This window comes from Pinus tabuliformis, chromosome 8 (assembly GCF_031772625.1).
Source record: "Pinus tabuliformis cultivar Carrire ecotype Pingquan chromosome 8, CPIR1, whole genome shotgun sequence".
In the NCBI taxonomy this organism is placed as follows: Eukaryota; Viridiplantae; Streptophyta; class Pinopsida; order Pinales; family Pinaceae; genus Pinus; species Pinus tabuliformis.
In genome coordinates, this window is record NC_142294.1 from 647,387,834 (window position 1) to 647,402,231 (window position 14,398).

The 14,398-nt window shown below is 35.5% G+C and overlaps 1 protein-coding gene across 1 annotated transcript; it reads left to right on the plus strand.

Annotated features, from left to right (window-relative positions):
- The first annotated feature begins 8,258 nt into the window (after positions 1-8,258).
- Positions 8,259-11,718, plus strand: LOC149237195 (cysteine-rich receptor-like protein kinase 2). Its single transcript, XM_089369195.1, has 7 exons — positions 8,259-9,207; positions 9,315-9,452; positions 9,553-9,692; positions 9,802-10,012; positions 10,108-10,342; positions 11,156-11,300; positions 11,410-11,718. Exons 1-7 carry the CDS (start codon positions 8,328-8,330, stop codon positions 11,716-11,718), a joined length of 2,058 nt encoding a protein of 685 aa, XP_089225321.1. The 5' UTR covers positions 8,259-8,327.
- Positions 11,719-14,398: the final 2,680 nt, after the last annotated feature.

Genomic DNA, 14,398 nt, shown 5'->3' on the forward strand with positions numbered 1-14,398 from the left:
GTTAGAAGTTAATTTATTAATGAAATTTTAGTTTTCATAAAAAGTTACACATTTTCTTAATCAAACGTTTTTTTGTTAGATGTGTTCCTACACAAAGGTCAGCAAAAAGATTTTCTTTACAAATAGCTATTAATCTAACAACAAAATGTGTAGATCTAATTATAAAACTTAGGAGTAACAAACATTAGTGTAGTTGTTCTCTCTCTCTCTCTCTCTCTCTATATATATATATATATATATATATAATAGATGTAAATTTTAGTTAACAAAAGTAGACTTATGTTGTGCTCATCTAGTGAGAAGTTGTGTTACGAGAGTGGATTAAAAAGGACATCCCTCCTCCTTGGGAGGGTTCATTTGTAATCCTTGTTGAAGGTTTTATGGTTCCCTCTCTTAAAAAAAGGGAAATCATGTGATCTAAAATCAAAAGAAAAATAAAAATGGAGAACCTCTAGTGGAGAATGCTTGCTAGGTCCCTATACTACTAGTGTAAACCCTTATTGTTATTAGTGTAGCTCCATTATTGTATTATTGAGCCTATATAGTCCCCATGTTGTTATTATTGTACCCCATAGAAGCTCACTATTGTTATTGTTGTTGCCCTACAATATTGTTGTTATGTAGGCTCTGATTGTATTGGGACCGCTTAGACTCCTATATAAAGAAAGGAGGTCTTGTCATTTGTATCATCCAAGAATCGTTCATTTCTGTAATGTAAAGGAGATTTCCCCCTCAAAGAGACTGATTTATAAGTCGTTGATCTATACTTTCTATCTTTTTGTGAGTTGGTTTCATAACATTTGGTATTAAAGCTTTGCATTTTAGGGTTTCGCTTCTCCAAAACAGGTCGTTATGGCATTTTTATTATAAAACTTTTTCTGTGACGTTTCAGAAGGTAAAAAAAAAAAACCCATTTGAGCCGAAATCTCGATGAACCTCGGGTCTGAATTTCAGATCTTGTATTTCTATATTTTAGGAGATATGATCTGAGGAAGTTAAGGTTTTTGCAAGCTCGAGAATTCCATCGCAAACAGGTCATCGTGAAATGTTTGTTGTACATTTTTTTATACGAAGGTTCAGACACTAAACTTAAAACCCATTTGAGTTGATATCTTAATTAAGATCGGGCCCGAATTTCAGATATTGTTTCACTATATGTTCGGAAATATGGTTCAAGAAATTTAGGGTTTTTGTAGGCTCCCAAATTACATCCCAAACATGGGATCTTGGGAAAACCATCATAACTTCCTCTCTAAGTATCAGATTGAAATTTCGTAAGAAGTTACAGAAATAGGATGGAATTTAGTTTTTTGAGCATTATTTTCAGTTCCGAAGGTTGAAACAGTGACACGTGGCACTTCGTACAAGTTCACTCTATTAAAAAAGGGTATAATCAGGTCATCTCGGGAGATTGGACATAACACTTTCTTGGAGAATCTAAATTCAATCAGACTGGTGGCATTGGAAAGAGGACTCTGAGGGCTACCACATTTCTAAATTTCAGACCTTAGAGATCCGAAATTTCAGAGATACATAAGATTCAATATCGAGCTCCTACAAAGTGAAAAAAGGTGTGTAGTTTTTTTTAAATTTTGCATAAGTCTGGTTTGAAAAGTTAGTTTGAAGGAATTCAAAGGGAATAGTGAAGCATAATTATCATTAATTGATGCCCCAAAGAAATAAAATGGAAACAACTAGTAAGAAACCTTAAATATCTAGCATGATTCATGAAGAAGAGGAAGAAATGCAACATGATATATCAAAATTACAAGACCAAGTGCAACAAATTTCACTCTCACAAAAAGTAACAGAAGCTAAGATGGATGGTTTAAAGAAAGGCATGGAAGATAAGATGGATGCTTTAAAGAAAGGCGTGGAAGATAAGATGGATGGTTTAAAGAAAGGCGTGGAAGCTAAGATGGAGGGTATGAAAGAAAACATTGAAGATTGGAAGAAGGACATGGAAGGTTGGAAGGAAGGTTTGACAAAGTCTCTACAAGAAAGGCTTCCTAATGGCGAAAAGGTAGTAGAGAAAACTCAAAATGAGAACAAAATAAATGTTAATCATGATTCAAAGAATTATAACATTGAAGATTTGGAGAAATATGTGGAAGGTTTGAAGGAAGGGTTGACAAAGTTGCTACAAGAAAGACTTCCTAATGGTGAAAATGTAATAGAGAAAACTCATGATGAGAACAAAATAAATGTTAATCATGATTTCATAGACTCTAACAGTGGATTGATGGCAAGGATCCCGTAACATGGATACTACAGATGGAGCAATATTTCAATCTCCATGTGCAAAACACATAAAAGGTACATATTGCAACTTTATGTTTGGATCCAAATCAGTTTGTATGGTATCAATGGCTTTTCTCTCGTAAACAAATTGTCACTCGCAAGAAATGATAGCGCATTATGAGGATAGAAAAAGAAACACTTTCTTTAGCCAATTGATAAATCTCAAACAAAAGGGTTCAATGGCAAAGCACATTGAGGACTTCCAAAAATTGAGTACAAGGGTAAATGATATTCCAGGGATGCAGCGGATTGATGTCTTCATAGGGACTTTAAAGGATAACATTCAACATGAGGCTCGTCTTTGGGAACCTGATTCATTGGAGAAGGCATTCAAGTTGGCAAGAAAAATGGAAAGAAAAATTATGGAAACAAGGAAGCCTACCACTCACAACTATAAATATGGAAGTGTTGCTTCCCCTAGCCTTCCACAACCTACGAGTTTGACACCACAACAATTGGAAGAAAAAGGAGCAAAAGGGCTTTGTTACAGTTCTGATAGAAAATACACTAAAGGTCATAAGTGTGTTGAGAATAAATTATTTTACATAGATTTTCAAGAGGAGGAAGAAAAAGAACAAGAAATGTTAAAAGAAGAGGATATACACCAGGAACAAACCCGAGAGAAAGAAGAAAGGAGTCTGACCATATCTTTTAATGCATTGGCTGGAATTACCACTCTTCAGGCTATCAAGATAGAAGGACATATTAAGACGAAAAAGGTAATAGTGTTGATTGATTCCGACAGTACCCATAATTTTATTCATTGTAAGATAGCCAAGGAATTGAATTGCTTCCTGTATCTAGCCCCAGAGCGTCAAGTGACAGTTGCAAGTGGAGGAACCATAAATTTCTCTGTAAAGTGCCATAATATCAAGAAATCCATGGGAGAATATGTATTCAATAGCTTAATGCTTTCCATTCCAATGGTTGGTGTTGATGTTGTACTAGGAGTCCAATGGCTACAATGCTTGGGTACAATAGCTTTTAATTTAAAAAAAAAAATTCATGAAATTTTTCTAGAACGAAAGGAAATTGAATTAAGAGATAGTGCATGGAAACCTAGAAAGCTAATAAGCTCTAACAGAATAAAAAAGCTTCTAAAGAAATAATAACGAGGTTTAATTTCACAATTATGTTCGCTAGAGGTTTCCACATTGAAATCATTTATTCCTCAAGATCTCCAAAAAGTCTTGGAAAATCATTCCAAGTTATTTGAGACTCCCAAAGGCCTCCCACCTATTCGTGATCATGATCATGCTATTCATTTGATTCCAGGAAGTGTTCCTCCAAACATCAGACCTTACCTAATGGGAAGACACTTCAAGGTAAAAACGGATCATGATAGTATTAAATACTTTTTAGAACAAAGATTATCTTTAGAAGAACAAAAAAATGGGTCACAAAGATGTTGGGTTATGACTTTGAAATCATCTACAAAAAAGGGAAGAAAAATGTTGTTGCAGATGCACTCTCAAGAAAGGATGAGGATGTGGAAGCATTGTTTTGTGCCATTTCTATTATCCAACTAGATTGGATAAATGAAGCAAAGGATGAATGGAACAATGACGAAGAAGTGTGGGCACTCATTCAAAAGTTGCAGAAGATCCTAGTTCAAACAATATTGCCAGAACTTGACGAAGAAGGAAAAATCATATTGGAACCTGAAGCAGTCATAGAAACAAGAAATCGACAGCTACAAAATCGATCAATTTCAGAGTATCTCATCAAGTGGAAGAACTTACTCGCTGAAGATTCCACATGGGAGGATGAGAATTTTATACAGAAGCATCCAGAACTACTCAAGCGTTGAGGACAACACTTTTTGAAGGAGAGGGGCATGTTAGGTCCCTATACTACTAGTGTAAACCCTTATTGTTATTAGTGTAGCCCCCTTATTGTATTATTGTGCCCATATAGTCCCCATGTTGTTATTATTATACCGCATATAAGCCGACTATTTTTATTGGTGTGGCCTTACAATATTATTGTTATGTAGGCTCTGATTGTGTTAGGGCCGCTTAGACTCCTATATATAGAAAGGAGGTCTTGTCATTTATATCATCCAAGAATTTTTCATTTGTGTAATGTAAAGTAGGTTTCCCCCTCAAAGAGGCTAATTTCTAAGTCGTTGATCTATCTTTTCTATCTTTTTGTGAGCTAGTTTCATAACAATTCTTGAGTTTTAGGATCATAGTTGGGACGATGAAAACAAATCATGTGGAATACGGAGGAAAACCTCTCTATTTATAACAAAATGCTAGCTAGATTTGATGAGGTCAAATATAATAAAATATTTTTGGATCAAATCAAGACTTAATCAATTTATGTATTTTAGTATTATTTCTGAGAAGAAAAGGTTAAAGATAATTGTCAATAACTTTTATTTATATAATTAACTCTTAAAATAATGATTTATTGAGTTAATTATTAAAAATGGGTATAATGGTTAAAAAATATTTATAAAAAATATGTTTATTAAACTAATTCTCAGTAAAATAGGTTAAAAATGATTTATAAATAATGATTTAATAAATTATCTCCTTGAGGATGTTTAAAAAATTAAGGAATAACCAATAAATAAATGATATATTAAATTATTCCGATGGGAAAAAAAAATGTGAGTGAAAATATTTTAGATTATTTTCACCTATATGTATAAAATTACGAGAATAACATAAAATTAATGGATTTATGTGTTATTCTCATGTAAGTGGATTAATTAGTAGAAATAACTTAAGAAAAGTAGTTCCTTAAGCTATTTCTTTAAGTGAAAGTGAGTTTTAATGTATAAAACCCATACCACATGGCATATCTCGATCTACCTAATAATTATGGATAAGCCATCATTTTCTATATCAGAACCTTTGCAATTAATTATAATTCAAATAACAAATGGGTTCTTATTGATGTTTATGATCCCAGTGTCCCTCATAAATATCAATTAGACTAAAACTTTCTTTATGTTAAAAGTTAAAAATGCATAATGATAAAATAGGAAAAATAAATAGGAACAACATATATAGCCATAACATAATAAAATAGTATTAAAAGAAAAAATTGCCCAATTTTTTTTTAAGAATACAATTTCTTTATACAGTTAGACTTGGTCCAAAAAGTACATTTGTACATTTCATGCATAGCAAATAAAACACTTCAATTAAATGGAAATTTACAAACATTGCAAATTCAGAAATATTGTTAGGACAATGATTGCCACAAATCCCATTAATCTCTCATGTGGTAGTCGCTCTAAGAAAGGTTAAAGCCATATGTTTCCCCTACATTAAGCTAATTTCCTTCCAAAAATCATTTGCAATGTTATTGGAAGTATAAAAGTTGAGTAACAATCTCTCACTAATCTCCACTATTATATGCAATTTTAGAAACTTTCCAAAGCAATTAATTATTTTATACGACATCTTCCATTTCGAGTGTAATAACATCCTTGGGTTGATTGACATTTATAGATTGAGCTTCTCCAAATATAAGAAATTTGTTACAATCCTAGTCAAACTACATATATAGGAAATCCTATGGATATTTGGATAGCCAACATTCTCTTCGAGCATACACACATGTACCTCAAAATTATACTCTTCTCAATGGGAGATAGTTATTGATTAACTACCACATAATTTAAATGTTAATGGAGTAGCATCACTAGGACAACAATGGGTCACTCACCAATAATCTCTACCTTTGTTGTGCACAATCCTTTTTCTAAATCTTATATTTGTCCTTAGTCTATTATACTTCTCTTTAATGGTTCCATTTCATTCTCCGGTAAAAAAATTATAATGTTTAGGTGTAGTACTTCACTTCTAGAAAATTTTCATATTTGTATTTGAACAACTCTGTTTACTTTCCCACTAATGGAAAGTCTCCACTAAGTGGCCTACATACATTTAAATCGACCAAGCTAACTACCACTGAAAGTCTCCACTAAGTGGCCTACATACATTTAAATGGACCAAACTAACTACCACTTAACCTCTCAGAATACCGATGAAAAATACGGTTTCCTTTTCAACTTTAATTTCTATTTTGAAGAAGGTCATGAGTAGCTTGTGATCCATAGTTCACACCATTAATCCTCCTTCCTTCTACCATTGACACTCTTTGATGTTGATCCACTATCTACAACATGTAACTACATCATGTCTTCTAAGGGTACCAAACCTCACAAGTTTAGTCAAGATCAATGCTTTGTGAGTCAATATGTATGTATCCTTAATGAATATCACCTCCATTCTCACATCTAAAACTCATCTTGTGAAGAGAAAATTTCATGCCAAACTTAACACATGCTTCACAACAAGAATTATCTTGATCATTCCATCTTTGAGTCTCACCTATATGCATTGGCATCTAAGGATTCCATATCTCAATTTGCCACTCGAGAAAATATTCCTTTTTCACTATAGCACTGTTCATATTCCACCAACCAATTTCTATTAAAAAGTCATCTGAGTGAAGACTTTGAAATCAAACAACCAAGTTTGAGTATGTCCTTGAGATTCTTGTCACTTATGCATTTGTCATGGCATTTCCACTAAATCATGTCGTCAACCAGACTCTTTTTACTATTTCTTGGTCTTCCACACAACTTTGAGGTTCTCTCACAAAAATTACCTAATTCGAAATTATAATTTCGAATATCTTCTTATAAAAAATGTTTCAATTTCATAATTTTCTTTGACATGTTTTCTTCTTGATTAAGATCATATAACAAAGCCACATAATTCATCCCATTATTCTTACAATATTATTTGATTACACAATTTTCTTCCTTAAACGTTACTCACACATATAACACATATAATAATGAATTAATTTAACAATTTATTAAAACCTTAAAATAATAAGCAAGACTATCCACCTAACTCATTGTATTACAAATGATTTTGTAGACATCAAGATGGTCCAATTTTTTTTTAGAGCTTAGGTACGCGAAACATTCAACTGAAATGAGTCGGAAAGATTCAATTAATTCATACGATTTTGCTCCTTTCACATTAATTTATCAAACTAAAACATTTTTTTACCTAAACTAAAGTTATGAACATTAAATTTCTCATTCTCTATCCATCTCACTGTGACACACTCGAACAATTATTATTTTAACCCTCTATGGATGTCGTCATTGTGTTAGAAATTTCACCAATTAGAAAAGAACATCTAAATCCATGTTCATTATTCCGTTTAACTAATTATCGAGGACAACTCTCAAACATCTCAGAGCTCAGGGTAAGCACGGTGTCTACTTATTCTACAAATCCAAAATTAGTAATTAGTATGGACCGTATTTTTTCGATAATTGAAAAATTAAAGTGTTAGAGTGCTTAAATCATAATTTTGAAAGTAAAAATAAATTCAACATCATTAAGAACTCCAAAACACCCAAAATTCTGAAATTTCTCAATTCACTTTCATTATTTTGCAAATTAATATGTAAATATTTTTAAAACACGCACATATTACAACTCCACGGAAGTGAAGTTCTCAAATGGCGAACCCGGAGATCGATCTCGAAACTAATAAGGCACAAGAATAAAGGTACAAGAATAAAGGCACAAAGAACAGCCATTGTGACTTATAGCTCCAAAAAGCAGTAAATCCATGAATTGGGAGTACATTTACTGTAACAAATAAATTAATGAAATAGAAATTTATATTGTGGAATACTTTATTGCAACATGTACCAACGCGACCACCACGTCAAGAGTCGCAGTGAGTTGGAAAGAAATGAAAGGAATCGTTTTTTTCTCTGAAAAACAAAAAAAAATTAGTCGCTTATGTGGTTGAAATAACTAAATGAAAATGAAATATAAATATACCATAGGAAAATGCAATATACTAATCTGAACCACAATCTGATTGTACTACATTTCCTATGTAAATTAGAATATCCTACACCTTGCCGTATTCTGCACGTAGAAAACCCCTTTGGGACGGCTGTGTCCAGAATTGATAAATGTACACTTTGAACTTTACAAACGCATTTGATTACAGGAGCACCTCCAACTATGCCATTCTGTCAGCTCAAACCGAGGCAGGGCACGAAGAAGCTGGGTTTGGCGATGGCGATGAAACACTTAACGGGAAGCATTTTAATTATCCTCTGTCTATGTACAAGTATACGCTTCGCAGCAGCTGACCCAGAGACTTCTACCGTTTGGAACAATTGTGGGGAGAGCGGCAATTATACATATAAAAACGGGAGCGCGTTTCAGGTTAATCTAAACAAGGTTTTAGATTTACTGGTGAACAATGTTTATGCCACCGGATTCAATACCTCTAGTATTGTTGCTCAGGGGGCAAACAGCAATAGTACTGTTTACGGGCTTGTCCAGTGCAGGGGAGATTTGGATTCTTCGGATTGCAGACAGTGCGCATCCATGGCTAAAGCAAATCTTGTTCAGGTTTGTCAAAACACTTCTGGATTGATTCAACTAGACGGCTGCTTCTTGCGTTACGATGATCATAATTTTTACAACGATAATGAGAGCACGAAGGAGACACCAATTTTTATTCTCTGTAACACTGGGAACAGCAGTCAGCCAGAGCAGTTCACAACTGCTGTGAGAGCCTTGCTCTCAAATAGTACCGCTAATGCTCAACAGAGCCCCAAACTTTTCGCTGCAGATTCAGTCGCTGCGCCTGGTAATATATCGCAGACTATATACAGCTTAGCACAGTGTTGGAGAGATCTGTCCAGCACAGGCTGCGGATCGTGCCTGACTTTTGCCGTAGAAAATATATTTGCTTGCCAAAGTGGAGCTCTCGGGGCACAATTCGGTTCTCACAACTGCTACTTGCGTTACGAGGTCTATGAATTTTTCAACGCTACCGTTCTATCGCCGCCACCATCGCTGCCAACAGGGGAAAGTCCTCCCGCGTCCTCTGGTAATTTTGTTTTGTGGAGGAATACACGGGTTTTGTAGGATTTCATTTGTTTCTGCTTAACTAAAACATAGATTACTGGTTACTGACACTTTTTTGTAAATATGCAGCAGGGAAGAAACCTAGCGTCTTCGTTATAAGTCTGGGTGTAGTAGCCGCTACGATTATATTAATTGCTGTCATAATTCTTTGGAAGTGGAATATTTGCTCTCTTCTGAAACGTCCGGAGGAGATTTATCGAACCCGAGGTCCTGAAATTGCAGCTAACTTATTCATTGTTAAGGATCTAAGACGCTTCTGATTACGTTGTGTGCAACATAAATAAACACCTTGTAATTGTTTTCGCAGGTGGGGAAGAGAATTCTATCCTAGGGCCGAGGATAGCCAATCCAGAGCTCATTTTCAAGTACGACATTCTGAGAGAGGCTACCTCCAATTTCAATCTAGAGAACAAACTTGGAGACGGAGGTTTTGGATCCGTCTATAAGGTGAGAGCTTAATATCTCTTTCAATTAAATAAATTAGATATTCGGAAATAGCAGCACCTAGTAAAATTCAAGAAATAAAAAATAGATTTTGACGTTTGTCGATCTGCAGGGGGTTCTCCCAGATGGCAGGGCGGTTGCAGTTAAACGGCTCTATATGGGTACAAGACATGCAGATGCTGAATTTCTGAATGAAGCGAATCTGATCAGTCGTGTTCAACACAGGAATCTAGTGAAATTGCTTGGTTGCGCAGTTGAAGGCTCAGAAAGGCTACTAGTGTACGAATACCTCGAGAACAGTAGCCTTGACAAGTTTCTATTCGGTATCTACTCGTTCTTAACTCCTGCATGGTTTTTGGATTCCTTTATTTTATATTTATCTTCAGGTAATATATTTATGATGTCTGGTGCGTTGCAGATGCAACAAAACGCCATTTGCTTGACTGGAAAGAGAGATACGAAATCATAGTTGGCACTGCACGTGGTCTGGCCTATCTTCATGAGGAATCTCAGATTCGGGTCATCCACAGAGACATTAAAGCCAGCAATATTTTACTAGATGATAAACATAAACCCAAAATAGCAGACTTTGGGTTAGCCAGATTCTTTGCAGAAGATCAGAGCCACGTCAGCACTCGAGTTGCAGGAACATTGTAAGAATAGGAAAATTGAAGAATGGAAACTCATATAAATTTTGCCCTTTTTAATGAGATTTAATATATAAAATTTCAATGAGATTTAATATGTAAAATTTCAATGAGATTTAGTGAGATGGAAAAAAAATGAAATTGAATAATTTTTTTTTGGAAAAAGTACGGAAAATTAATTTATTTGGTCAATAAAATTTTCTTAGTTTTCAATTAATTGTTTTAATAAAAGAGGAGTTTATTTTGGACATTAGTTAGCTCAGATAAAATAGTGGAAATTCTGGGATGATTTTCTTGGAATCCTAGCAGAAATTTTGGGAAATCTTACCTTTAACTTTCAAAATTTTGGATGCCCAGAGATCTCTGATTTTCTTGAATCCATTTCCACTATAAAAAGCAATTCAGACTCTCCTATAATCAGTTTTTTTGAAGAAAAAATTCTGTAGATTGAAACCAAAAAACCTTTCTAGGTAAGTGTGTGGGCCAGGGAGACAAAGCCATTAATTAATTACAGTACATGAAACAAAACTGTCATATCTAAATAGTGGTAGTCTAATCAGATTGTTTTTTTCCCTGAAAGTTATGGAAATTCTTGCTATATTTTGAGAAAATATGGCAGAGATTTTTGTAAATCCAAGTTAAAGTTGTTAAACTTTAAGATTTTAAGTGCCTTAGATGTTTTTGATGGTGCTGAATCCATTTCCACCATAAAAACATGATTCAGACATTGCCTCAATAATCTAATCCTATCTCAATATAGATCATATTATTTTGAAGTGAGTCAGTTATGGAAATTTGATTGCGTACGACACTGTGCAGAGGTTACATGGCCCCTGAATACGCGTTACGCGGACAGCTGACAGAGAAAGCCGATGTATTCAGCTTTGGAGTGCTTCTACTTGAGATTATCAGCGGAAGAAAGAATCGTAGTTCGTCTGAAGACATGGAGTTTCTCATCGAAGGAGTATGGTTTATGTCGATGTCATCTTTCGAGTTTCAATTCTCAATTCTTTATAGCATGGCATCCCTTGCTCACTAAAGTTTTTATGTTTTTGTTGATATTGACGAAGCAGACATGGAGACTATATGCAACAGATAGAGCTTTAGAAATTGTGGATCCCACATTGGAGGGCAGTTATTCATCGGAGGAAGGGATTAGAGTGATTAAAATTGGTCTTCTGTGCACGCAAGCAGCTGCTGCGTTGCGGCCTTCGATGTTCCGGGTGGTGGCGATGCTGACAAGTGAGACCGAACATCTTCCTTCGCCCACACAGCCTGCTTTCGTAGATCTGGATAACGCCGGCGGCCCTCACAAATTGAAACGTAGTAAAGTTCACTCTGTAGCTGCCGACCCTACATCCGGCCCTCTGGAGCCGAGGTGAAAATCCGACAATGTCTCTGGCATTATGGTATCATTATCATAGAATGGGCTCAGCGAAAAGGTGGTTATTGAGAAGATATTTTGATTCAAAGCACCGCCTTATCGTGCGTGAATAAGTGTTTTATGGAAATATAGTTGATATCAATGTTATTGTAAAAATATAAAATGGTGAGGCATGGTTTTTATTTTTCACATTTAAAAAATTCATATTTTATTTACTAAATATTAGTTATAAAATGTGTACGATCATGTTTGCTCTTAATCTCGATGGAAAATTACATTGAATACAGAATAAGTGAGTCTCTGGGAAAACAAATGCGATTTTTTAAAAAAGGTTTCTAACTATTATATCTTTATTGGTTATCTTTATCGGTTAAGATGTTGATATTATAATAAATATTTTAAAATAGGGATATATTTAAAATATATTAAGATAAAATATTTAATGTTTTCCATTTTTGTAATGTTATAAAAATAAATTTTTTTATATTATAATACTTTAAATTTTTTAATGTTTTATTATTGTTTAATATGTTTATTAATATAATTTATGTTATTATAATGATATAAATTAAATGATTAGTAAATGTTTATAAGTATCAATTTATGATTAGCATTAAAACATTCATCTTATGTGCATCTCTATTAATTTGATTAAAAAAAAAAAACATAAAAATTAACTAAATTATAATTTTCTTGTAAATTATTATTATTATTTTAAATAAAAAGAATTAATATATGACTCAAACATATATATTAGGAAATATGAAAAAAATCTTCTTAATCATATAAATTGACTTTCACTTTACTATAGAAATTCACTCCTTGTAAATAATTGTTTTTACAATACATAAGCCAATACCTTGGCTTATCAATATGACACATATTGATATGAAATTTTCCTTAATTAATTAATTTATTTAAAATAAATTAATTATAAAAACATGGCTAACTTAAAAATAAATTAAAATTCTCAAATAAACATACCAATCAAAATATATATTTTTTAAATAATTAAATATTACAATATACCATTTTAAAAAATCACATACATATATAGATTTTATGAATCACATTCATGATTCGATGAATTGGGTAGAGGGGTATATGGGAAGCAAATATGTTCACCCTCTCTGTTTTCTGAAATGACAGATGACAGATTGGACAGATTTTCGGAGGAAAATGTGTTCTCTCGGCACTGTAATGACAGACTGACATCCGACGTGTTAGGACCTGTGGTCCGTGCGATGGGTAGGGCGACTCCACCATGCGAAGGACGTGCGAAATATGAAAAGAAACGAACCTTGAACGAGTTTATAAGGTGTTGGGCGAGCGATGAGGGGGCGGTCCCACGAGTTGGGCGAGCCGACCTACCTCATGGGCGAGAGTTCGCATTATGAACGAGTCGGCTGGGCATTTGGTGTGGGTCGGCCGGGTGACACAACCCGCCACCCGCCTGTATATATTGGAGGGCGTTTGGAGGCAAACGACCATCATTCGATCAACACGAGTTCGAACAAGGAGTTCTGCAATGCGTGGATGACCCCGCACAATGGGCGGAACTCGGGTGTAAAACTCGTTCAAGAAAGTCGTTCAAGAAAGTCGTTCAGAAAAGTCGTTCAGGAAGTCGTTCAGGAAAGTCGTTCAGAAAACTCGGGCGAGGTCGTCGGGCAGAACTCGGGCGAGGTTGTTCAGGCAGAACTTGGGCGAGGTCGTTCAGGCAGAACTCAGGCGAGGTCGTCGAGCACGAAACTCGGGCAAGGTCGTTCGGGCGAATCGGCTGAGGTTGTTTGGGCGAGCCGGGTGAGGTCTTTGGGCGAGCCAGTTGAAGTCGTTCGAGCAAGCTGAGTGAGGTCATTTGGGTGACCCAGGTGAAGTCGTGTGGCGACCCGGGTGAGGTCGTTCAGGCGAATCGGGTGAAGTCGTGTGGCGACCCGGGTGAAGTTGTGTGGCGACTCGGGTGAACGAGTTCAGGTGGATGAGTTCGGTGAACGGGTGAACTGGTGGACGTGCAGACGGGCAGCCGGGCGAGGGCGCGCCGTGCACGCTGAAACGAAGAATCATGCGGACGAGTGACCGAGTGAGGGCACGCCGTGCACGACAAAACGGTGGAAACAGTGAAGTGTTGAGATTGTGAACAGAGGTGTGACTCGTGCAGAGGCGCCCATGTGTGGCGACTTGGTTACGACGAGGCTCGCCTAAGTTGGGCAAACAACACAATCATGCGACAAGGTGAACGAAGGGTTGGTGAGTCGTGCGGCGACCGTGCGGAGGTGCCGACGAGCTGGGCAACCGAGTTTGCCAAAGTTGTGAAAATTGGCTAATTGTAAATTTGGGGTTTCCCAAGATTTAACTTGTACTTTGTAAAAGTGAAGACTGTATAATATATTGATTCGGGCAGACTCATATTGCAGGGAGTTGCCCCTCCCTTTATACTGTTGTGCATTTCTCTTGTATAATGCTGCTTATGTGAATGTTATGGGCTTTCACTTGTATAAAGGAAACATAATAATATCTGGTAAAGAAAATAAAACTAAGTATGGAATGTTATGTGTAGTCTACAATCGTAAGTATTGGTGAAAAGAAAATGATTGGTAGTGCCGCACCTCGCTATAAGCGGTCGAAAGACTACCGCAGGTGTAGGGACGTCACAAGTGGTATCAGAGCTGGTGAACTGAATC

Coding starts and splice junctions, on each gene's coding strand:
- LOC149237195 (XM_089369195.1), top strand. CDS start 8,328: ATGCCATTCTGTCAGCTCAAACCGAGGCAGGGCACGAAGAAGCTGGGT. Junction 9,693..9,801: donor GTTTTGGATCCGTCTATAAG/GTGAGAGCTTAA, acceptor GTCGATCTGCAG/GGGGTTCTCCCAGATGGCAG. Junction 11,301..11,409: donor TGGAGTTTCTCATCGAAGGA/GTATGGTTTATG, acceptor TTGACGAAGCAG/ACATGGAGACTATATGCAAC.